Here is a 25,985-nt window from a genome sequence, read left to right on the forward strand (position 1 = left end):
GAGAGAGAGGTAGCTGACATGTCGTGGTGCTTTGCATCCATGATAAATATTTACATACTAATTCACTGACCATGTGTCATGTTGGAATTGGAGGCCTGCTAACGCGGAGAGAGGCAGAGAGAAACAGCTCCTGACCGTCACACAGACAGTCAAAACATGGCAGGCAGAGAGGGAATGGGAGCAAAAACAAAGAAATGCTTATAGCAAACAGGAGTGCGCACGGAGAGGGAAACACAGCAGGCGCATGAGCACGCGCAACAGAGAAATCCTTGTCCAAGCCTACTGAGTGGGAGAGGGGTTGAGGCAGGGGTGTTGAGTGGGAGGGAAAGAACCGGTTCATCGCTGCACTCGTGTACACAAGTGCACCGAACGCGCACCGCTCCTCGGGATCTGTGGCTCGCACACGGAGGAGAAGCTGTCCACTGTTTCCATGTAACACAACAAAGAGAGGAGGCTTTACTGGCTAAGCCCTTATTTGAAGTGCTGTAAAATCTGAAACCAAAACATGTTAACTTGCACCAGATTTTAAAAAGGCGACTTGACCGGGGAAGGTCACCACTGGAGCATGTTTACACACAGGAATCCACACTGCGATCAGATTAAGCCAGAAAATCGAATAAGGTTTATCCATGCTAGTTATCCAATTTGTCCCAGCACCACATTTTGTGTTTTTTGTTTTTAAACACCTAGAGCGTCAGATTTAAAATGGGTTAGGGTTAACCCCTAACCCTCTAACCCCTATTTAGACGCCCAGAGAATGAACTTGTGTTTAATTTTCACAAACAGCTGAATATGCACTTAGTTAGTTTTAGCTCAAACTGGAGGAATCTAGCTGTGTTCAACAACACATCTGTTAACCTTACAGCTCTCAGGTGCCTGCAAACACAAAGACAGACGTGGAAAACATGCAGTCTGTTTGCATCTTTTTGTTTACCTCAACTCTCTTGAACAGCAAGGGTTATCATAACGGTCTACATCCATTAAGACAAAACAACAAACAGCTTTTAAAAAAAAGGGGGTATTTGCATTTATGAATTTAAGTAAGTGCCATGCCTGCTAAATATGAACGCAGGCCTCTCTGGATGATATTGTGGGAATGATCTCACATTAGGAAATGTTTGGTTGCCATAGATCCTATGAGTGTGTCTCTGCCTCTGATTACGACAACATCAAAGAAGCCTCATCAGAAAGTCTAATGGAGGAACAGGGCACTTGACCAGGAAGAAAAGACGACAATAGACGCGCTGGATTTGTGCATATGCATCAGCGAACCTCCCGCAGCAGCGTGTGACGGGGGTGAATGAGCTAAGCTTCAGTTACTAGCAGCTTTGAATGTAAAAGCTGTTAGCTAAACCAAGCAAATGAAATGAAAATGACATTTTTTCAAAACTACAATGACTAATAAGCGATTTTAAAACAACAACGATCGATGTGTCATACTACCTCTCTCCAAAGTTAGCAGATGTTTTCAATAACGTCCCTCTGCATTGCTTTGAGACTCAGCCTAGTAACTGAATGCAACACTGCTCGTTAGCTTTGCCAAATTGGATGAACTGAAGCAGTGTTTCTTAAAAATACACTGCTCTAGTTATCGGCATGGCCCACGTGTGGCTTGGTAAAACAGTGACTCAGTTAATTAGGAAAATTAAGTTTTATACTGCTGCAAACATTCAGCTCTCTCTTCCATTGTGTCGGTTTGATTTTAAAATCTTGTATCTGTATATTGTTTATACCTGCAAATAAATAAAACAAACAGTTATTGTAGGTTACTGTGAGCTGCTGTTTGTTTGGGAAGGTGGAATACTTGGAATACACAGTGCGAAACATGCTGGGAAGTGTCTGTAAGTGAATCATCATCTGTTGTTTGTTAAGGTAAAAGATGATGAATGAGTCGGTTTCTTCTTATAGTTGTGGGCCGGTTCTAAGGTTTGCATTTTAGATATATGGAGCCTAAACAAGACACGAGAAAAACTAAAAAGAAAAATGAATGTAGGTCATGATATGCAGGATTTTGTGGAATAAAGAGTATATGAGTGGTGTCCACCCAAGTGTTCCCGCTTGGAAAGGCTGTAGTTTGTGAGTCTAGACAAGCAGCTGCGTTTCGTCATTTCTGATCATCAATTAATCAATGATTCCCTTTTAAATTTCTATAAGTGCACAGTGACATCTTTGCATTAGACTATGAATATAAATCCTGAAAGTTTTGCAGACAAAAATAAATAGCTCAACAAATCTTCCATTATTGTCTAAAAATTATAACCCAAAAGACAAACTGGTGAGCCTTCTTCAGTAAATCTGCCGTTTCAAAAGATGTTGAAATGTGTTGCACACAACATAGCACACACCCATTTCAGTGCTGGCACAACCTACCTTGCCCACAGGTTAACTTTCACATGCACAATGTCGTTTTGCATTATTTACGTGACAGTCATGTCTTACTTTTCACTGTGCTTGGTTACAACTCCCTGTCACTTTTGCAGCAGTAGAGAACAAATGAGTGACATACACCCCGGTGTCCAGTTTGGTAAAGTCGTAGGGCTGCAGCACTGGCTAGTTGCGGGTGACTGCATACAATCTTAGATGCATCAGCTGACTACTGAATAATTACTCTGACTACTATTTCTGGAGTGAAACAAAATTATTCACTTTTTATTGGTCGATTACTGGTTTGCAGTAACACATGCAGTATTTGAACCCTGACCTGTCACAGGAGCCTCAATGTCCAGCAGGTTCTTCTCTGAACGCAAGATTGCGGCGCCCTCTCCTATGAGCCTGAGCGCCACCGCCTCATCCACACGGCCCTCCTTGGTTAGGTGAGCTTTCAGCACGTCCACTTTGGGCTTCCCATCACTGTCAAACACCTCTTTAGCTGTCAGTCGGTGACTGGGGGGGAAGGGGACAGCTGCAAGGGTTTAAAAAAAAGAAGAAGAAGAAAATCATTAGAACTGATGTACTTTCATACCACGTTTACAGTGCTTTAATACACTTTTCATTGACAAAAGGCTTACAGCAATACACAGTTATTTCCACATCACTGAGAAAACTGCATTTAAGCTGTTTGATTAGAAGGTACTTTGTACCAGGGGATCGACTCCCTGCAGGAGAGGGAGTTTGCGCTCACTCCCATGCTTCCAGCCCACCCTCTGAGACGATTTACCTGATTGCTGCTATGATCTGTGAGTCATTCAATTTTCAATATTTATTACAGACACACACATTTTCTAGTTTACTTGGCAATATTCACGAGAAAAGAGACTGTATATTAAAAAACGAGGCAGAGAACCAACACATCTTTATTTTATTAACATTAAAAGCTTGTGCTGCGAGGACAGAAACACCAGTGTATGCGGATGTGTGACGTGTAACCAACTCCATACTTCAGTGTGCTCTCTTTTATTGTGTTCGATTGAAACAACAGAGATATCATCTTCAGCCTGACAAGCATTTACTTATTTCTCAGCAACAGTTTTTTTGGTTTTTTTTTTAAGAGTAAAATTGGGTTTATTCCTCAGAGTCTTGCAGCCACTGTGGAAATCAGACAATATCCAAATCCTCAACAAATCTCTGTAACTGTCAATTTCCATAATTAGTGGCTTATGAGGGATAGCTTTTCAGAGTAATTCAATGTTCCCCAGTAATTTGGAATCCTACTGATGCACTCGCAAGCTGCAATGCTATTTGCATGCATTTTAAATCAAAACAGGGATTTGCAGTCTAGGTCTAGTCTTCTTTTATTAAAAACGCTCTTCAAACTGGACTTCATATTATTGCGATTTTAGTAGCCTAATGCTTTTATTAAATGAAAGCTAAACACATTACTTACAATAAATGTACAAAATTACAGTTTTTTTTCCTCCCCATTTTTTTTTCTTTTGCTCAAACTGCTTCTAAGAGTTTAAAACATACATCATGCTCTTAGTCAGACTTCACATACAGCTTACAGGTGACTAATCCACAAAACCAGAAGAAAATACTGCTGAGCTAGTGTCTGTGTTTGTTGTATACATGTGTGGTGTGTACGTGTATTCCAGCATCCATCCTTCCTGAAGGTGACATCAGCGGTAATCAGGCCAGCACTTTATCTGTGTCACAGTGAGCTTTAGCAACAGATGACATTTGGGATCTCAGCTCCAGTTTCTAATGGGTCTATGTGGAAATTACAAATTTACTGGACTTGCACAGTTGCATCCTGGGTATTTTCAGCAATGCTATGTGTGTAAAAATGTAAAATCAGCAGGGTGAAAGAGACAGAATGTACAATTTCTGATAACTCACAACGCCACTTTAAAAATAGTAGTAAATTCAGAGGGGCACAACCCTGTGAGAGGGCGAATGTAAGAGTATTGTTTCTAATTGAAAAGATTCAGAGAAGGTTTAAATGTTTAGATATGGTTTGGTCTTGTCGCATCCACATATACATGTTAAAACTACACACGCATTTAACTCTTTCGTCTCATAACATCTGACGATCTCTCCTGGACCCCTAATTGACAACTTTTGACACCTGGGTATAGATCAATAAAGATATGGTTTGACGACCATTGGAATAGTTTCTGGGGTTTTCTGAGAGTAGCTGCAAAGGACGAGACAATCCTCACCAACTACTGATGCAAATCCAGTCATTTCGGTCTATAAGCTAGCCTGAAACAGGAGGAGGCTCAGCTCAGAGCTTCAAGGTTTACTACTAGTAAGCTTTAACTCTTAACTAGTAAACAGCCAAACTGTTTTGGGGTATGATTAATCAGAATTTTAAATTGTTTTCAAAAATCATGGACAGTTCATCGTCACAATTCAAAAGCCAGCATTTGTGACGGCATGAGGGCATATTCGTTCACAAAGCATGGATATCTTGCACATCTGTGATGGCATCATCGACGTTTAACAATAAATACAGGTTTTCAGCAACATATCCAGACAAAGGAAGGTATTCCCTATTTCAGCAAGACAACACCAAAGCACATCCAGCATGTTTAATGCCAGCATGGCTCCATCTAAACTGGCATGTTTGCAGTACAGACCTGCCAGCATTGGAAAGTATGATGGCAGGAAAATACAGCAAAGGAGGTCGGACCTATCGCAGATTAAATCCGACACGAAGGATTGGGAAACGTTTTGTTTATTTTGAGTTAACACTTAAGAGGGCTGCTATAGGATGAGGTCATGCACCGCGGCCGTAAACACGTCCACGTCCTTCCTTATAAAAAAGGATCCTGCAATGATAGGACAACATTCGATGTGCTGTCTTTGTAATCATTTCAATGCGTTCCATTTTTATTCACTTTTTTAAAGGCGTCCCAACTTGCTTTTAGAAACACGAGCTATAAAAGCCCCCCAAAAAAGAGAAAAGAAGTGAAGCTGAAAGCTGTTTCTGATATCTGAAAGTTATAATTATGATGCTGGCAAGGTACACGGAAATAAGCCTTGTTCTACCTACCTGGCAATTATTTTCCCCATAAATGCTATTTTGAGAATCTGCGTGACATAACACAAGTTTTCCAACATCAAACATTTTAATGCAACTCATTCAGTTTCCTTTGTAAATTCAAACACGTAAAACCAAAATGTCTGAAGGAGGTGGATACCACAAAGTCACTTTAAGCCAAATAAATAGTTACGATGCTTGAAATAAATCTTGAATAATACAATACGATGTCTTTGCTCAGGTGTCAGGGGCATTTAGAGATTCCCCCATCTGAGAGTGATTTACCAGAGCCCCAGGTGTGAGCACCTGCTACGCAACTCTAGCCTTACTGCTTTTTGACTCCATGGTGCAGAAAGCACAGCCCCTTGAGTTGTTGAACAAATTGAGTGTTTACATTCATGTGAAGTGTTCTGAACTTGATAGGGGGCATTTTTCAACTGAGCAGCAAGCTTTTAAAAATGACAGCTAGGCCACGAATCTGCGACATGATTAGCTCACAGATAATGATTGAGAAGCAGCACGAAAAAGAGTTTTTTTATTTGAAAAGTGCTACAAAATTTAAACATCACACCCCGAAATTCTTTCGGATGTCAAATTTCATACACAGGTACACGTTTTCAACTTAGATTTCAGGTAAATACAGAAAAACCTTTTACTTATAGCTGCCAATGTGACAACTTCTTATGCAAACTCTGTAAATTAAAGCCAGAAAAAGACAAAAGAATGACCAAAGCTGGCTTTCATGTTGGAGGGATACTTTCGGGGATTGAACCGCAGACTATAAGGATTAGGTGCTTTAATTGGCTAAATGTAATCCAACTGTCAAATGGGAGTAGAGAGTAAGGTGCTTAAATTATTTCCCTAATCCCACGCTGTTAGCCAATTAGGCAATGCAGGTAAACTCCCCAGGCTGTTTGCCACAACTGCGCTGCTGTTGAATTTGAACTGCATAAGAGGAAACAGAGCCATTTTTCTTTTTTCATTTGTGCAGGAAAAAAGAAATACACTCCGATTATGAGGAATGACAGTTAGCGGCAGGACAAAGCCATAAATCATTCATGCGCAGAGTGACGTACGAAATCTGTGTAACAACATACCTGACGGTAAACATATTGAGCTTATGAGGAAACTACATGGGAAAACCCTGTACCTACCAGCTGTAATAGTTATTTGGTTCCTGTAGATAATAATTAATAGTAAGTCAGTCAGTGAAAGAAGTAGAACCCCCGACCCCCACCCCAAAATAACCAGTAACTGATGCAGTAACAATGGCAACCGGTGAGCTGATTTACAGACATTTTTGAGACTGATAGTCCCCAAACAGTGTAGCCACTGTGAATGTCGTGAGTGATCCCACTTCCCGCCGAAGTGACAGAACATGACGCACTCTAAAATCCAAACACCAAAGACATTATTCTGGAATAAAAATACGCTGTGTGAAAGCTGCAGGTGCTGGCATGCTAGCAGCCTCTTAACACATCACCCTTCCATTTCCTACAGTCATGACAATGGAAACACTGTGAACTTTCCCCTTGTGGAATTTCTAACAGCTCCCTTATTAACAAGAGTAACACCCACATCTGCCAAAACACTACATGGCACGTCGTAATGATCAGTTCCACACTCTTAAGAAGAATGTGTTACTCCCATTTCTTTAGGACATGATTTTCAGACACTGTTCATCTGATGCACATTTTTCGTTTTAAAAACGGCCCAGCACTTCTTCTTTTGCCCTCCACTTGTCCAGTATCCTCAAGTTTTTTCAAAAACATGAAATGAGACATCCCAGGTTTTTGGGATTCCCAACATTTTACGGCAACCAAATTGTTATCTGTGACATTTTTCGTAGATTCAGCTAAAGAAACTGGAACAAATGATACGATTTGAAATTCCACTTGTGTGTGAAGTAAAACAGTTTTATTTTACTATTGCCAAATCTTTATATATTCAGTAGCGGTGTGCATTTTTTAGTATGAGCACACTTTTTGCCAAATGCAACGGTCTGATTGGTCAGATCTATTTATTTGGAAATATCGAGCTGATTCAAAAATTAATAAAAAAAAAAATTAAAAATAAAAACAATTACATTATGAACAGGTGACAAAAAATATTTTTAACGGATCCGGTGTGTAAAAGCATTAAGTCTGGCTCCTTGGAACCTAAACACAGAAATGAGGAGGGTCTCGAGGCTTTTGCACAGCAACTTATTACAAAAAAATGAAATTGTCTAAAAAATAAATAAAAAACAACTCCATAAAGAAATACATTTAAAAAAAAAATCTAACATTTATTCTTCTCCTTTCATGAAAAAGAAACAAGAATAAATAATGGTGTCAGATATTGCATTATATAAGCATTATTTGAAGTAATTGGCTATTCCAAGTCTAAAAGAACCACACGGCAAAAATCTCTCTGGTCCTTTTCCTCCCAAACCCAGCCTTTATCAGCGGTATCGGGGCTTTCCCCAGACAGCAGCTGTTGATTGTTGCAAATAATCTTGTGCATCTATTCTTCTTTTCTTACAATGCTTTATAGCCGTGAGAGCATAAACTGACCTGCGGCGATGTGCCTGAAACCCAAGTAAGAGTCAGAAATGGTCTCCATTAGCCGTTCACTTTTGCCTTCATTAATTTTAACATTTCTCTGTTCTCTTCTGTTATGTAACAGGGAAATTGCACTGCAGCCTCAAATCTGGCCTCAAAGAAAGGATGAGAGAGCGAGAGAGAGTCAGAGAGGTTTTATTTTTAATTTAAAAAATATAAAACGCAAAAAGAAATCTGGACTCCAACTTCACTTTCCATGGTAATTTGTCTCAGATTAGTATTATAGTTTCCAAGCTAGCCGTTCATCAGGCATTTCATTGTAAGCCTAATAGACCTCTAAATGACTGAAGTGTGTATAAAATAAATTTAAAACTACAGTCAGGTTCACACAAACGGTATGATTTCATGTACCTCGGGTTTTAAAGTCATCCAGCTTTAGATCGTCGACCCCCGCAGCCACCTTCGTGCATGCAGCACTCATGATACAACTACACACCGCATAGCAGACATGCAGGTGTGAATTTTGAGAAAATCGGCACCACGGGGTGCAGTGCAGCATAAACTGCTGAGAAGCAGTGGGAAGATAGGCAGCTGGAAATTGTGAGGTTGGTGTAGTTCACCGCTAAGGCAATCTTTTGGAGGAATGAGACAGCGGGAGGTGCGCAGTCATACGCTGTTGGACAGATCAGCTTAATTGGAGAAAGAGAGACAGACTGTTGCAGAGCTCACCAACCCCTGACTCTGTTTAATGAAGGACATGGAGTGCAACCGTTAGTCTGGACTGATCCGGCAGCTCAGGTCGCTACAATTGGTGCGCATCAATTTCCTTTTGGCCCCGGCAGCTTTGTGAAAGGTGTGTGCTAAACCTGCAAACAGACGTAACGACGATCACGTTCGGTCTTCTTTCAGAGCAATTTCTGCAAATCAGAAAACTGCTGAGGCTGCTCACACAATGCAGTCATTTGATATCCAACTTGTGCCACTTAGAGACACCAACTGAACGATAAAAAAATAAAAATAAAGTCATTTTCAAACACAAACTGAACAATTTCAAACAATTTTCTTTCTCACATGTATTCACATGCTACTGGGAGTACTTTGTGTGTGTTAGGTGAGGACAGAGCAAGCAGGAGGCAGCACACACGATGCTCTGAGGAAAAGGCCACTTTCACACAGTGCACATGAGAAAATGGCTTAATTTTAGCTGATGCAGAAAATCATGCAGCATAAGCCATTACCTACTACCTCTGTTGGACAAAAAAATATAAAGCTGGCACAGTCTGAGCTGGACTGGGATGGAGGCCAACGATCAGCCATTTATAAAAGCAAAAAAATCCATTAAAACCATAAAGACACAGCAGACTGGTGGCAAAGAATCCCAGCAACCTGTGAGAAATTCTTCCAATTCCACGTCCACAACCACTTTGGCATAGCACAGCATCTTACCAGCCGATGCTAAACTGAACCCCACAGAAACAGCTGACATGGCATGATGCAGCAACGGCCCTCCCCGAGTGTGGGCGAGACTTGGGTTGTCATTTCCCACATCAAACCATCCGGGCCCCTTCCACCAGACAAGCCACAGCACCGGCATTTTCCCCTCCCTTAAGACTCAGTGGAAATCTCAGCATGACAAAAGAGAGCCAAGTCAGAACAAAGATTCAGGAAACTGTTTGCGAGTGCAACAGAAGGTCAGTTCATACAAAGTATAGAATAACAGAGTTCATTTGACTGCACAGCCAGACGTTATTATGCAAAAGGCGGTGCGGTGTCGGATCTAAAGCGCGATACCGATCTATAACTTTGCTTCCTTACCCGCACAAAGCAGCACTGACTACTTGCCAGATCCATTTGCCTTTTTGAATGACGGTACAGTGCTCTTTATCCTGAGGCAAGGTAAATGGCTGCCAGCGCGAGCAAGATCTCTGTGTAATGCATCAAGTGGAAACTCACTATCTGATCAAATGGTACATAAATACCAGCACCAGGTAAGACACAAAACCAAAGTGGAGAGCAGCAGTATGTTTAAAAAAGAAAAACAACACATAAATGCATCCAGCTGCACAACGTGAGATCACGCTTTGAATGCTACACTGCAGTTGCAATATCTGCATATGAGATTAACCTGCTATCGACAGTGCAGATTTTTTGGTTTGTTACTAGTTGGAAGCCTGTTAGTGATGAAGGATCCACTGCGCGTCTTGTATGCATAGAGGACGACTGCCAAGTGTTGAAGGGGCACAGAGTGTGCAACTCACTCTCCACTGATAGTCAGGGTTTGTTAATTAAATTACGTAACAACACTGAATTAGAGTGGGGTAGGAGTCCAGGATGAACAGAATGCATGAGCTTCTGTAGGCGGTAGGAAACAAAGGACATACTGTACAGCAGAAAACACCTCAACTTCACGTCATTTAGAAGCTGTTTTATTACTCCGTTATTACACAGTTCGGCCCATTCGGAAGCTGGTTAACAGACATGCATACTGCACAAAGATTGAGACCCTGATTTACTAACAACAAAGAACTGCAGCACTTTAAGCACACCACAAATTACTTTCGCAAGGTGAGAAATGATCTACAATAACCCATCTTTCGCACACAGATTGCAGTGTGATGTCTGCAAGTCACAGATGAGACTGTTGTATTTAACAGCTCTGTGTCTCTGTAACCCACCTGTAAAGCCTAAGACACAGTAAATCAATAATTCATAAGTCTGCGCTCCTAAGATTCGATATCTTTTATTAAGCTAACACAACATAGATTTTAGCTGCAGAATGACCCAAATGTCAGTCCACAGTAATAATGGAGTATATATTTTTTTTATTACAAAAAGGATTTCAAAAAGAATATTAAATCAGCTACTGGCAAGAAATATAAGGACATAATGACACTTGGCTGATCTAGGTAGCCTTTTAAAAATTCCTTAATGGAATCTGCTGCTATGTGGGTGATGAGAAGTTTCTAGACTGCAATTCTTCTTTTCTTAGCAAAATCTGGTCGTTTATCAGCTGCTTATGCTGAAAACTGCAAAAACTAAATCCAGAAGCCGGATATTTATACGCCGGTCGACTTTATCTACTACCACTATATTATAAATCTTAATATGATGCTATATAAAGATCATGTAATGTTAGAACTCTGTTCAGTGAGGACTTTAGAAGGCCCGTGGGCTTCAGGGTTAACGGTGGTGGAAAGTGGTGTGAACCTCTTTGCTACGTATAGCTATGAACCCAGGCGAAACACAACATTTAGCACAGCATAGCTTTGAAGTTCAATGATACGAGTCCGCTGATTATATCTGTGTATCATTATGGAGGTGTAGGCGTTACTTTTGGTTGGCTGAGGCAGGAAGGAGAGCAGGGCCAATAGCGCTCACTTTCCCAGAGAGGGAGAGTACGAGAAAGAGAAGCTGCATCAGATAAAATACTATACAGACCCATGCAACAACAAGAGGTGGGTGGGGCAAGCAGAGCAGTCAACAAAAACTCAGGGGGCTGGCATCTCATCCCATGGAGATCGCCCAGCAGGTATTAAAGCTTTCTAATGTTAACAAATGAGCAATGGCTCCCTTAAATTAATAATTTGGACTCCCGTACTGCTTAATGTGTCCCCTGCAATTAATAACACATTTCCGAACATTAGCAAAATGGTGTCTTTGCTTCCCTCAATTCATTCATTTAAATTAACAGCAGGTCAGCAGAATTAGGAGAAATTACACACAACTGTGTATAGAGTCCAGTCAGGGAGGAAAAGCACTCAAACTGTGCCTCGTTACAAACAGGTCCTGGAGCTACTGATCTTACTGCATTTATATTAACATTAATTTCATGCGTTAATATGACCACTTTTCGCTGGTCATCCGTGGCGCACAAAAGCCACGGTTTGATCAATTTAAAAATTAACTGGGGCTGATTAGCAGCAATCTAAATCGAGCTCTTTGTTAAATCGAGTCTGAACGCAGCAAGCAGACATGTCATGTTTTGGCTCTATTTTATCTTTGCATAACAAGCTTTTAAATCAACGAGATTATCCCGTACACATCTACTTTTCTTTCCTTCAGTCAGTAGCTACAGCATGGAGGTCAGTGTCATAACCAACCAAAGCTGCAAAGACCCCAACTTTCTGCTTTATTGCTTCCAGGGTGCCATTACTGCACTTTAAAGTGCTGCTGACCATCATCATCTGCTGCAGAGAAAAGAGCTTTTAAATCGCGTCGACAAACAGGAGAGATATTAGATAAAAGTGAGTAAAGGGGTTGCCAGGGAAACAGTGCTGTAGAGTCTCGGTATTAATCTTTCATCCATCAAAATATTGGCTTAAAAATGAATTGCTGGCAGCATGTTACGTTCTGCACAGAGTCGATAAAGCTCTGGAAATTATATATATATATATATTCATGCTTAAAAATGACATGCTAGAAAAATGCGGTGAACACAAACAGGAGCGCGACGGTGGATCTGACGGCCGTTCAATGCAGTGGCATGTTTGTCCATCTGCACAGGAGGTCTCATCAGCGACAGTTATCGAGGTATGCTCTTTATTAAGACAGGTTGTGTACTAATAAGCCGGCCACACACCCCAAACCTGCATTCGTCCTGCCATTTCTGTCAGGGTTATCAAAGACCATCCAGCTCTGACAGAAAATAGCCCTGAGCAGTGTTTTAGAGACCTGGGCAACAGCGAAGTCCGCATGAGTGACAAGTGAACGTTGGTCCTGCTGTCGCCTCAACAGGTTTTAGATGAGAAATGCAGAAAACATTTGCAGAAGTAGGTGATCAAAATGCACCGGTACTCAGACAGCACTTAGTCAGCCTAAGTCTCCGATTAATTAGTGAGGTTAGGGCTGGAGCGTGGGAGGCTGACGTGGGTGAATGTAGGGGTGGATGTATATATATGCATGTAAGGATGGATAGAAAGGAGCAGGCAGTAGATACTGAGATGGGGTGGGGGATGGGGGTCAACAGGCAGTTTGAGGGATCTCCTACTTCAGCTTTTTTTGGTAGTGGTTGGGTGTGTGGTAAGCCGTCAGTGGAGCAGTGGATCAATGACACAGTGAGAGGCCACCAGGGATCTAGATCATGGCTGGAAAATGACTTCAGTTATTTGGAGCTGGACTGGGGGAAGGGCATGAGTCAGGGAGAGTGAAAGATAAGTCAATGAAATAACAATGGATGAAAAAAAAAAGAAAAAGAAGAAAAGAGCATTTGCCAATCTTTAAAAAAAATCTATTCACCAAGTCACAGTCCAATAATGGGAGGTCCCTGTGTATTTGCACAATTTATTACCTACAGTAAATTATGAGCCGCACCCTAATACAACAGTTCAACGTCTAGAAAGCTATACAGTCACACAGTGAAAGAGCCAGCATTAAGCCAAGGGCCCAGGTGTAAGGTAAAACGCTTTTCACACTTCTTACAGGGAATCTGAACATCATGGTTTTTGCTACAAGTATTATATCGGACAATATATTTAGATGTATGGATTTTTTATTTTGTCCTTGGTCTTCTTCCTTCTAACTTGGGATTTACATAATCGTATCAGATTATTTTGAACATCAAGCTAGAGCAGGATCTGCATAAACATCTAATTTTTACATTTTCCAACTCATTTTTTTGAGTGATGTACTTAAGTTATTTATTTTTGATTCAAAACTTCTTGTTTCTGTTCAAATGTTCACATTTTGTAATCGTACGGTGTATATAATTACATTCATGTGTGTATTAGCAGGTACTTTTTTTGCAATCACAACTAATCACAGCAATGACCTGTTTTTTAACTTGATAAGAAACCTACTGAGACAAATGTACTCAAACTTGAAAAATTGAAATCAAACTGCAGAGTTGTTCTTTATTTTAATAACACAATGTGCCTTTCTGTGCTGACATGGGGCTCAACATCAAGCCAGCAACCCACTGCACGCATGGACTCACTAATCTAACACGAAGGTAAATAAAACTTAACCTAAGCAACCCATATACCTTTAAACACAGCACATCTCAGTATGCCAGAAGTTGCTTAACATTAAGTTTGCTACTACAATCCTGCATAATGTAACATTATAACAGCCTATAGCACATAAATATGAGATTGTGTTGTGCTTTTATTCCAGGAGAGCACCTTGGTCCTGTGCTCAGTAGATAAAAGTCAAACTCAAAGGCGTTACAGCTCTTCCCCTTTGAAATCGATTAAAACAAAGTCATTTAACAAGATCATTGTTTGTTGTGTGGGTGTATGTAAGAAGATTAGCTGGGATTATGTAAACACATCCTGTTAAGGAATAAAATGCGCAACGTCTTGTTTTGACTGAATGCAGATTCATTCAGACCTCAATCCTAACTTTGATATGATTCACACTGATTTCACTTGTACATCCCTGAACTTGTGCTACCTCCCATGATAAGTAGTTTATAGGTTTTATAGAAGCTTTACTTGGGAAGGGAAACGGCATAAGGATAAAAATCTCTGTATATAACACTTTAAAGTGTACCCTATATTTTTCCTATAAATATTTTGAACAACTATTGTGAACATAGGGGGGAATTAATAGAGGATTTTAGAAATTGCTGCTGTTGTGTAGAAGTCACTAAAGGACAATGGGCCAGTGCAGAGGAAAAAAACTCCATTTAAAACTCGGATTTGCAGGTTTGTGGAGACGTTAACACTTTCTGGCATTTCTTCTGAAAGCCACTCTGACAGGCCCTGAAGAAGACATTCCCTGCTAGCTTTGCTGGCTCAGGCCTGCCCCCTCCTCCTCCTACACAATGCCGTGACACAGGATTAGCTTTCATTAGAGAAGGTGCTGTAATCAGCTTTGGAGCATAGCAGAGACGGAACAATGGAGGAGGCTGAAAGGATCTGGAAGACAGGGCGCTAAGGGTGCATGCTTTGCTCTATGCAAGCTCCGAATGCAACCTGTGGCACAGCCAGATAGAGAAGTAATGCTGTGTGGCATCTATTCACCAGCTTAAAAACAAAAAGTTAACAAATTGAATGCAACATTGCTTCTCTTATGTTTTTAGGGCCTTGACACTGCATGCAAGGTACTCTTCTGCTCTTGAGCACTTCAGAGGCAGCCAACGCCTTTAATTTTTCCTGCTACGCTTAATATTTAATGGGCTTAATTATTCATCTACAGGCAATAAGAGAAAGCTACTAGATATGTTCACATGCTTTAATCTACAAAACACCTAAGGCTGCCTCCATAAAAAGAAAAACTAAGGCAACTCAACACAACTTCATCTAATGATATGTGATTACCCTCAAGGTCTTTCGTGTCTATTCTTTGACATAATGACAAACTACAAGTTCAACCTTTTCTTCAGGTGGTAAAGGCAAAGGTCACGCAGCTGAGAAGGGATTAGGTGGACATGTTTATATTCCGGTCTGGACAAAAATCTGGCCCTGTACATTGACAGAACCGCCTTTGTGTCAGTCTCGCGCCACTCTCCACCATGCTGTCAACTGGCGCTTGTATTGGGAAGGACTGACGACATAGGTCTATCGAGAACATGTGTCCCCACTAACCTTGGAGAGCTCTGCGAGTGTGCCGGCAGCCAGTCTACAAAGGGTTCTTGTTGGTGGCTTGTTCTATGAGTGTGCAGTGACAAGCAGACAGGTGGCTGGACAGGATACAGATTCACAGTGTTGTCATAAAAAAATAAAAAATAAAAAAAACTACGTGCTTGCTACCCCTCTATTCAACAGTGAAAAAACAAAAAGAATCCACCCCAAAGAAATTATTAAATATATCAGATGCTTTCCGTGACTGACATTTCTGGATAGCAGGTAATACCAGTTTGTTTACATGTTTGTTTTTTTAAGAGCCAAACTCTTACCACAACGTCATGCTACTTGGAAATTGTGGTTTGGCTGAAACATGCAAGACACTCCCTGAAAACCTGTACACAAGGTTCAAGCAAAATACTGAACACTGAACACGTTATCTATAGTGATTTTAATTTAATCCCAATTTATTTTCTAATTACTGCATTCGTGCATTGCAGTTCATATACATTTTAAAACTTTTTCAAACTGGAAGATGTGTAAGAATAAAATGCATCATGTTAGCTCGACAAGTGACATGAGATATTACTATTTACCCAGTCTTAGTTTCTAAATAGAAAGTAAATAAATCACAATTTCACTGCTTGTCGATATCAGCTGTAGAGATCATTATTGAAGCTGTTTTGCCAGACCTTTGTAAAAATTTCTAAACACATATGAACCTTTCGAAGAGAAGTCTGAAAAGGACACATTTGCTACACACATTAAGTCTCGTTAATAGAGTACATTCATGAATTCTTGAAAAATTAGGATCATATTTATATACAACACTGTGACATTTCATCTATCACCTGAGAAAGTTCTCGACCAAGACGCACAACAACATCAAACATCCAACTGCAAATCTATACATATGACACAGTGAAGAATCTAACTGGATACGGTGTTATGTAACGTGAAACAATATGGAGCGCAAATCAATAGCGAAATGCTTTTACGTTCCAGAAACTCCAACTGACTTCAGTGTTTTCTGTACTCATTCACAGCTTGCCTCAGAGATAATATGCCTCAACAGGCGTGATCGCACCTCCCAAGGAGGGCTTGTTGGCAGCCGCAATGTTGGCATTTCTAGAATGCAATTACTAGACACATACAGAGGGGTTGAGGCCAGTCTATATTTGCAACCACACTTGGTAAACGGAGCATACCAGACCTGAGGCTGACCCAAATAAAACAGAACCTGAGCTGTAGATAATATTCCTCATCATTAATTAACCCCCACCCCCCCACTCTTCTCAGCTGGGGACGCTACCTGTTTGATTTAAAAATGAATACCGCACTGCCAACTATTACAATGATGTGTGGACTGGGGAAAACCCTCCCCGCCACACAAGAATAGCTACATCTCATATGTGAAAAGCATTCCTCCATGCCGTGTCAAAATAACTAGGATGGGTCAGAAATGGCAAACAAAATGATTCAACTTAAGTACTGAAAGTATTTATAGCAAAGAAATAATACTGAAAGTATAAAGTACTTATATTATAGCAAGGATTTTTGTGGGATCAAGCATTTGCATCCAAGAGGTCCAGGGCAGAGTTTTTATTTCTGGCAGACTGACCGTGGTTTTTCAGGGGACAGGTGGTGAGGCAATGGGATGGCGCAGCCAGCCACCTCCTCCCACCTCTTGCCAAGTCAACAAAGCCCCTAAGAGTTCCCTTCCTTTGCCATTGCTTCCTTCTCCCCCTTACCCACGCCCACCTCTCAAGCCTATCGCTGTTTCTAGGCCAAAATTGTGTGGGTGTGGTGGGTTCTCCTGCCAGCAGGGGTACCTGACTGCCAAGAAAGAAAAGCAAAAGCAGCACGTGGCTGGACTTGGAGAGAGGATGGGCAACAAAGGAATTACATCTCTAAAGACCAAAGGAATTCTGAGTCAGCAAGAGCAATAACTCCACACTAACCACGCACACGCATCTTGTCTCGCCATTGTTAGCACCCCAAAGGAGCTCTATATATCAGGAGAATCTGTGACGAAGCTCCTGAAGTAGCTGCTGTTATGCAACTCTTCTAGGCTAAAAGTGACTGTAAAGTAAATCATCCTTCCCTGCTGCCAGCCTGACCCCCATATAGCAGAGGAAGCACTTTCAAAACTCACTACAGGAGTATTATGCTGAAGCACCATCTGTGCAGGCTTTGCTAGCAGCCGTGAGATTAAAGGCAGTTAAAGCATCGCATTGAAAAGCCATCCGCCAGCCAGCATCCAATCAAAGATGAGAGCATAAGCAATGGACAGCGCCTTTATAAGACTCCGAGCACTGCTGGGTTGTGTGGATCAAACAGCAGTGTGCGGCCTGGGTCATGCCCCTGATCCCTCTGGGACAAACAGGGCTGCTCCAAGGTTCATGTGTTCTTGAGGATCAGGTCACAGAGTATGTTCAGCTCACTTGACAGCTTGAGTGCCTGAAGGGAGTCTTGACTTTCTTCTATTGCACTTACATTTTCAGATCAGACACAGGAGGGTGGAGCGTCAGTTTTTTCCCCTCTAATTATTAAAAACAGTTTCTGGGTTTCCCCAGAACGGATCACGCTGCACTGTAAATGCTGAATAACGTCCATGTTTACATAAAGAAAGAGGAAAAACACTGGAGTTAAATTTCAGGTAACCATTTCCTCCTCGAAAGACAAACAAGGACAAAATGCACTGTCACATACCCTGGGCAGGGTGTTTACGTTATCTGCTGCTCTAACACACTATATTTACTTTCATCAAAAGCAAACAGGCTTTATAGAGACATCCCATGCAGGGCTCCAGCCCAGTACTGTGGGACTGCATAAAACTGTACTGTGTTCGCACCATCTGTTGGGCTAAAATGAAGCCTCTGGCCCTCTTAACTGCTGGCTGCAAAACAGAAAGTACTCGACTTATGTTTAATTCAGCTTAAAACTATTGTCTTACATCCCTGCTGTCATGGAGTGTTTGAAATAAAATAATAACCATGAATTATGAGCAGTGGAGGCTAAATGCTAAATTGAGTCCACACTTCTAATTACTGCTCAAGTGTCGCTAAAAATTACTTGGAGATACACAATCTGCTGGATGACCAGCTGATTTGTACCTCGATTTGGCCGTACCCTAGGCTTACCACATTCCTCCCGAGGGATCGGATTACGTTCTATACAGGGAGACGGGCCTGGAGCGTGGGTCTGCCACAGTTGAGCAGCAGCCTGAGCAAGCAAGTGCGCAAAAGGGAATGAAAGGAAATGCTGAATGAAATATAGACGGTGGCCTAGAAAAAAAACACTGCAGTCATGGCTGAAAGCAGGAATGGATGAAGTGCAGCTAAATAGAGGAAAAAGACAGTAATATAAAATATACTGCTGGAATACAAGGCAGAGACAAAAATAAGTGAGCAGGTAAAACAAGAAAATAATCGGTCTTGTACAGTATGTCTGACATTTCTACAAGAAACGGGGGAAAAAAGGCAAACTGTGAAACTGTCGAGCCTCGGCAGCAAAGCTGTCAAAGACATCGTACTCCTTAGTATTCTTGAGACTGTGTGACATGAATGTGGACATACCCAAACCTGCAGCGCAGCAGTAACTGTGCACCACTTAGCTGCTGTGTCACTCTGCAACCTTACCAGTTTATGTGGGGGCAGGCTAGTATGAAAGGCTTGCATGATATACAAAAGCAATAAATAGGCTGCCAAGAGCATGACAGCAAGGGAGCATATGTGTGTAGGACTGGGGTGCGACAACGGTATTAATTACCAACAAAAGATCACATCTTTGGCTCGGGAGTTCACATGGAGTGAAGATTAGCTGAAACAACACGTCTCCCACAGTTTCATGATTCAGTTTTCACTAAATTTAATACACACACACACACACACACACACACACACGCACATATGCAGGCACGAGACACACACAAAAATGAGTGGAATGAGAGGTTCCTCCTCCATCCTCGCATCTGACGCTTTTCAGAGTCGTCACTACACGATCCTGAGAACACACAGACACACGTATGAACACGCACAACGGTGACAGCTGACTAGTGCATCAGCAGCTGAAAATCTCCCTGCATGCAAATCAATAAAGCAAAAATGGAATTGCTCCTGAGTGGCAAGCCCAAAAATATATATATTTATACCCTGAGTGCAACAGGGAATAGGATGCACAAATGATTGGTCACTGTAATGTATGGCACTCTGGTGGTGTTTGGACAGGCACATAATCAGTCGGAGCCATGGGACACACTAACCTCGCCGCAATCTGGCTAGTCGAGGCATATTGTGAGTTCAGACTAATGGGATATCAGTTTGCCCTATGATTGGACTCGATTTGACGTGGCAACAGCCGAGGCCAAATTCTGCCTTGAGTTACTGCCAAAGCTAAGGTCTATCATGGAACTTAGAACAAGATACTTGCAATTACGTGGAGAGTAATCCCAGAGGAAATTTACTGGAGCTTTTCGAATAGTCTCTGGGGCCTAATTCAAAAGACCAAACAGCAAAGGCAGGGGAACATTATGTGTGTGTATATATATATATATATATGCCACCTCTAGAGCTGGCCTAACCCCCTCCCTCACCAGCAGAGACACATCTCAGTCACGACTCTGGCTTCGGTCAGCCTCTGCAATGTTTTGAGTGAGTGGGCCAGCCAGTGGTCCTCCTCCTGCTCCACTCTCCACGTGGGAGGAAGTGAGTGGCCTGAAATCATCAGCTCTTGGGCAAACTTAATGCCTCTTTGTCCTTTTTTGAGCACAAAAAAACACAGCTTGGCAGTAAAACTGGAAAAACAAACAAAAGAAATGTTTCACAGGTTTGAAACATTTGAAGGTGAAAACTTGAAGTAATATCCTGAAGGCTGTATTGATAAAGCATTTCAGCCAAAATCATCATATCCCATTAGACAAATGCCAGTCTCACCAGACAACTTCCTCTCAGGTCAACTATAGAACACGGCAACAAGCAACGACAGATTTTTTTTCCCCCAGAGGTAATCCAAGATAAGCACACGCCAAATTCACCAGCACATGGAATAAGAGGGTTAATTTTCAGCCAGGTGGTCTATAATTAACGCGTGTGAATGAGGGTAAATAAACCTTGGGGCCTCGACTCACCTCCAGCTGTATTTGTATAGCTGGAGTTTCTCTCTTGTCCACAAGCTGGGTACTTTAACTAGTAAGCTGATAACACCTGGAAGAACAAGGGGGGGAAAAAAGGTGCACCAGGATCTAACGCACCAAGATCCACCATGAACCTACACAGTACAGCCACGTAGCATGCAATGTGCTTAAACACCCATCTGTAATTGCTGGTCTTCTCAATGAATATAATTTTTGCAAAGCAAAAATGTGCAGAAAACGTGCAGAACCCCGGAATAGCTTTGACTTTTCTCAGCAAAGAGTGAAAATCAATTGTTTTCTTTGTTTAAATTCCTTAAAACTAAATCGCATTATCCAACACTCAGGCAGAAACATAAATAAATATTTCAGTGTGTGTGTGTGTGTGTGTTCTTGCTACAGCCTTACTGAAGTATATACATAAAATCTGATGATGATTAATTAAAGATGGAGTTTCTCGTCGTGTAAAAGAAATCTCGAGCGCTCGCTGAAATAAAAGGATTAATAAGAAGGTGAGGGAGTCCACTTGGATTCTTTCATTAATTTAGCCAGAGAACTGGAAGCTGCGACATACGGTATTTAATACAAGAGCCACAGATACTTTACTCTCCTGGTTCATAGCTATGGGTCCTGGCCTGGAAAATGTCAAACTGCATTTTTAAGGCCTGAAACTCGTCACTGGCCACAAACCACCGGGGCAACATGTCTAAATCCTGATGCCATGTTGGCTGATACTGCTCCCGGTGCTTCAGTAACGTGCCAAACCAGACCGCTGCCAAAACAAACACTACAGTGGAATGCTACACCCAGAAGGCAACGAGGAATTCTGCGTAAAATCCTGCTCTGCTACGACAGCATGATCAAAACACAATGAGAAAACAGGGAAATTAACAGGAAGCAACGGTTCTTCTCAGTCTTCCTGTGAAATTCGTCCCTTTTCACAGTGTCGAGCTGACAAAAAAAAAGGCAAACTAGAGCCATCGTATCAGACTTCCTCATAGCTGAGGTTTACCTTTCCTCGATAAGTCATAATGATGGATAAAATATACGAGTTTTACATCTGCTGAGTTTATTGTGTGCTCCCTGGTGCAAACCCCAATGTGCTGGAAATGAAAAGAAAACAGCATATCCATCTCATCTTCAACAGGTCACATTTGCATCAGCCTCAGTATGTATACGTGTGTGGGTGTCAACCAGTGCAGATGCTACTATGATAACAGCGAGATGCAATTGCAAACAGGCATTAGCCATGAAACACTGTGTACCCTTCCCGTGTCATTCCCCTCCTGTGCATGCGCTGAGCTGATGAGCGGGCATAAAAGTTACAACATCCCTTTCCCCTGTGGATGGCTTTCTCCGCTTACTAATCTACCATTTACAGGCAACCAGCAGATGGCTTTACTCATTCTGCTCGTATTTAAATACAAACAACTGCCTGGCCCAGCACAGGAGAGTGTGCGACTGTGTTTGCATCTGTCACACAGCACCATGCAGGGGCTTGACCTAATCCAGGAAGTCGAGTCTCCCATTTAGCATGCAGGTATGTTTTCACCACAAGGAAACTCCTCTGCTAAATAGCATGGCATGAAAACTGAGGCCAAAATACTGTGTGCGTCTACACGCGGGATATTTGTCCTAGATAAACACATTACTGCAGAGAAATTGTATTTGGGCTCACAAAACATTACTCAGGGTAGTGAAAACTGTCTCATGCACAGAGCAGTTAAAGGTGGCCACGTGTGCACGTACATGCAGGTTCAAAAATATTAAGAGACTGCGATTCTCTGTGCAGAGAATAAAGCTGGAGGTGTTAACATTTATCTGTAACTGATACATTCATTCACTTATGCAGATTCAATTGCATTCACGCTGCAAAAGAAAATAGACTGTTCTGACTTTAGCAAACTCACATATGAAATAGATCAAACTGTTGGCAATTCTCAAACTGCTTTTGTATTGTCCCATTCCTTAAATTAATAAAAAACAATGAACTTGATCAGCTGCTTCTCCCATGAGTCTCTCAATACTGAACTCCAACCTACAACGTCCTGGCCTGCAGTCCTTGTTCTGCAGCCTCTGTGAGTTTGGCATGAAATGGCAGATCAGGCATTTGTCATCATAAAACTGTGAAGAAATATATGGACGTAGCTACTGTGATGTCACCCACTGGTTTCTGAAGTCCCATTTTGAAGCTGTTACCACCTTGCTTTTTTGAAACCAGATGTGAGACGAGAGCGGGCGAACCTGAGAGCAAAAATGCACTCTTGTGATGGACAATGCTCCTTTTTCAAACGTAGAATGACCAAAATTCACAAAATGAACTTTAGGTTTTATTCAGTTTGACCCGTAATGTGTGACTGAGCCCTTAAAGTTATCAGGAAAGTGTCTACTGAGGTCAAGCATGAGGGCTGTTTTCCCATAAACCTCCACAGGACCTGAAGTTTTGCTGCAGCTGCAGCCATCGCCTCCTGCTGGTTATTAAAAAGAGACAGGCTGTCTTCACTTTTCACACCCACAACTTCAACCAGAATTTATATTATCTATCGTTTTCCTTTAGCAGGATCTGGTTGGAGTGGTCATCCGGTGGGCTGCAGCTTGTTTCCACAGCAGAACAAAAACTAACGTTGCCACGACGATTTGAATTATTATAGGACGTGACCACAAGATAAGCCTCTCACTGAAGAAGCAGCTGAATGATATCTAAGACCACCAAAAGAGTAAAGTGGCTGGCGAGGCAGGCTGCAGGAATAATACAAGGCAGCTGGTTAGCAGATTTTCAAAATAGAGAATGCGGCGATTATCCAAAAGTAATCCAAATTCATCGTTCTCACACACACATCGTGCTCAAATAACTTGCCGAATACAGATGGGTGGCCATTAATTTATCTAAGAGGCACATCCGAGGTGAGGTTTATGAGTGGGAAACAGCTCAACATAGTTACATGGAATTAATTATACTTCAGTCTTTAGTGTTTCACAAACCCCCGAGCAATTACTTCATAGCCGAAATACAGACTCACTTGTTTTCCCAGCATAAGTTTGTCAAATGGAGTCATAATTTTAACTTACCAAACTGTTACTGACAAAATGCAAGAAGAAAAAAAAAGCACAAAATTACTCCAGGATCAAGTCAAATAACGATTTAGCAGCTTGCTGATTGAACTGAGTGTTGTTCAGCCAATGACGCACGCTCTTTGACAAAACTTTTTCCCCAATTTTTGCTAAACATAAGCTACCAAACAACTGCACACAGATGTTTTTTTAATGTAAATTCTACCAAAATCTGCTTTCTCAATTAACTTTATGTGTCCAGTGTTGCAGCTAACGTGCATGCCTGTATACACGAGTGTGCACACGTGGATGCACAACTCTTATAAAAATTTAGTGTCTTCCTAGGCTGTCCATGCTCAGCCCTCCAAGTAGGAGTCAAAGTGAGAAAGCAGATTTACTGCTCTACTAGCCTCTAATATAACCCAGCCACCCGACTGCTCCCAGTTCACTGGGTTAGCTTCTCCTCCCCCACACTCATTGTACTGGGAGCGCAGCCTGTAGTTACATGTGTTGCAGACACTATATTGATTGATTTGTGACTGTTCTGCAACCAACTCTAGAGAGGGATCCAATGACACATAACTCCTGCCTCTGCTGCAAATGGCTTTTGTTAGCCACTGTAGCTCACAGCAGCAGCAGCAACATGTGTCGGTGTGTACATGCCATGAAATGGGAAAAAACTGAGGATTTGTTTATGTAGAGGTTGATTTTTTTAACCCCAAAAAACAATAAAACGGTGTTATAGTCACTGGGTCACAGATGCTACTCTGGGTATTTTACATTTTTTACATTTGGTGATTAAAAGGCACCTTATGAAGAAAGCAGCTACATTAAAAAGCCAAAGTAAAACAGCTTCCATCAACGTATAAGTTACAGAACTGCTGCTTATGAATGTGTACTGGTTAGACAAGTGTATCAACAGCACAAGTTCAAAGGATTGAAAATCCCCAAAATCTACTCGCAGGCTTAGCAACAGCCTGAAAATGCAAAGGTAGGTAAACACTTTTTCCCCTCGAAAACCAACATCCATTTGTTCACACGAATTAGCAAGAGCAGCAGCTAATGCATGGAGTCAGATTACAACCTCTGAGCAGAGCTGCCTTTATCCCCCTATATGGAGCTTAATCTGTCCAAATCCGCTGCTTTGCTGTGCCCCAAATCCACAACAGAGCCTAATTCCTCTTTAATCTAATGAGCAGTAAAGGTGCACTTACTCTGGTTTGGAATACCGCAGACCGTATATCTTACTGTTGTACCACAACAGAGATAGCTCAGGTGTTCCCTTTCAGGCCATGATGCAATGCATTGTTATCAGAACCATCAAATCTCAAAAAGAAAGAAAAAAAGGAAACCTCACAGGAGATCAGACAGGCACATACATGGCAGGCACCAATAGCTAGTTCGGTTATCTTGCTGCAGCTATGGGAGACATTTCAGGGTTGAGCTGAGTAAGTGGACTGCTGTCAGAAGATTCAAAAGGTGGAGGAGGTGGCCCACCCTCCCTCAGGCTCCTAACCCCAGACTTCTTCGCATGCGAAGGAGATATGTCAAGGAATTGGAAAGTGGCGGCCCTGATGACTTATGAAACCTAGGAAAGTGACCTACTAACTTTTTTCTCAAGAGTTCAAAAGCAGAAAGCAAAAACTAAATCTTGCAAACTCATTGTCTGGAATAACTCGGTAAAAGCTGGCACTGAAACGCAATGCAAGACAGCAGCTGGAGCCTCCCAAACTCCTTTTTGATCGTGCACAGTTAATATATTTTTTCTTTTTTCAAGATGATATTTCCTTCCCAAGATAATTAAACTAGACTTGGTATGAAATTGACAATTTGACATTTAAGTGCCTGCTCTGGAGCATCGGCTCAAGCAACCCACGGGTCAGCTGTCTGACCAATCGCAGCCTTAGATTAACTGCTGCTCTCACACACTCACACGCGCACACAGGAGCAGCTACAATCTGTTTGCCGTCTCATGAGATGAAGAAATACAGACACTCACTGCAACTCTCCTTAAAAAAATAACTTGATCACAGAAATGTTGATTAATTACTCACAAACCTACTAACCCAACATTATGTTTAAGCTCCCAGAGAGTGTTTTTTTGTATCCCACTACACTTAAGTGAAATAAAAATAATGGCCAAAAGTGCCTCTCTTCTTCTTTTAACGCTTTCAAACGAGTTCTTTCTATTCATTAGTAGCAGCACAACTTAACAGAGTGTAATGTATTTGTCTCATCACAACACATCTCTGCAACTCCAATTTAATTAAGACAATTTGATGCCATCTTTATTGCTTTGTCTCCGTCCCACAAAGCAACAAATGTACGTCCTT

General features: G+C 41.6%; 1 protein-coding gene across 6 annotated transcripts in view; it reads right to left on the bottom strand.

Moving 5' to 3' along the window:
* Positions 1–25,985, bottom strand: part of LOC102211631 (serine/threonine-protein phosphatase 2B catalytic subunit alpha isoform) — a 66,960-nt gene that overhangs the window by 37,589 nt on the left and 3,386 nt on the right. For all 6 annotated transcript variants that reach the window (XM_005748030.1, XM_005748029.1, XM_005748034.1 and 3 more), the window contains exon 2: positions 2,702–2,902. In XM_005748030.1, the coding sequence (XP_005748087.1) occupies positions 2,702–2,902 (201 nt within the window). The remainder of the gene's footprint in view (positions 1–2,701; positions 2,903–25,985) is intronic.

Source organism: Pundamilia nyererei, unplaced genomic scaffold, assembly GCF_000239375.1.
Source record: "Pundamilia nyererei isolate P.nyererei 1_Seehausen unplaced genomic scaffold, PunNye1.0 scaffold00211, whole genome shotgun sequence".
Lineage (NCBI taxonomy): Eukaryota > Metazoa > Chordata > Actinopteri > Cichliformes > Cichlidae > Pundamilia > Pundamilia nyererei.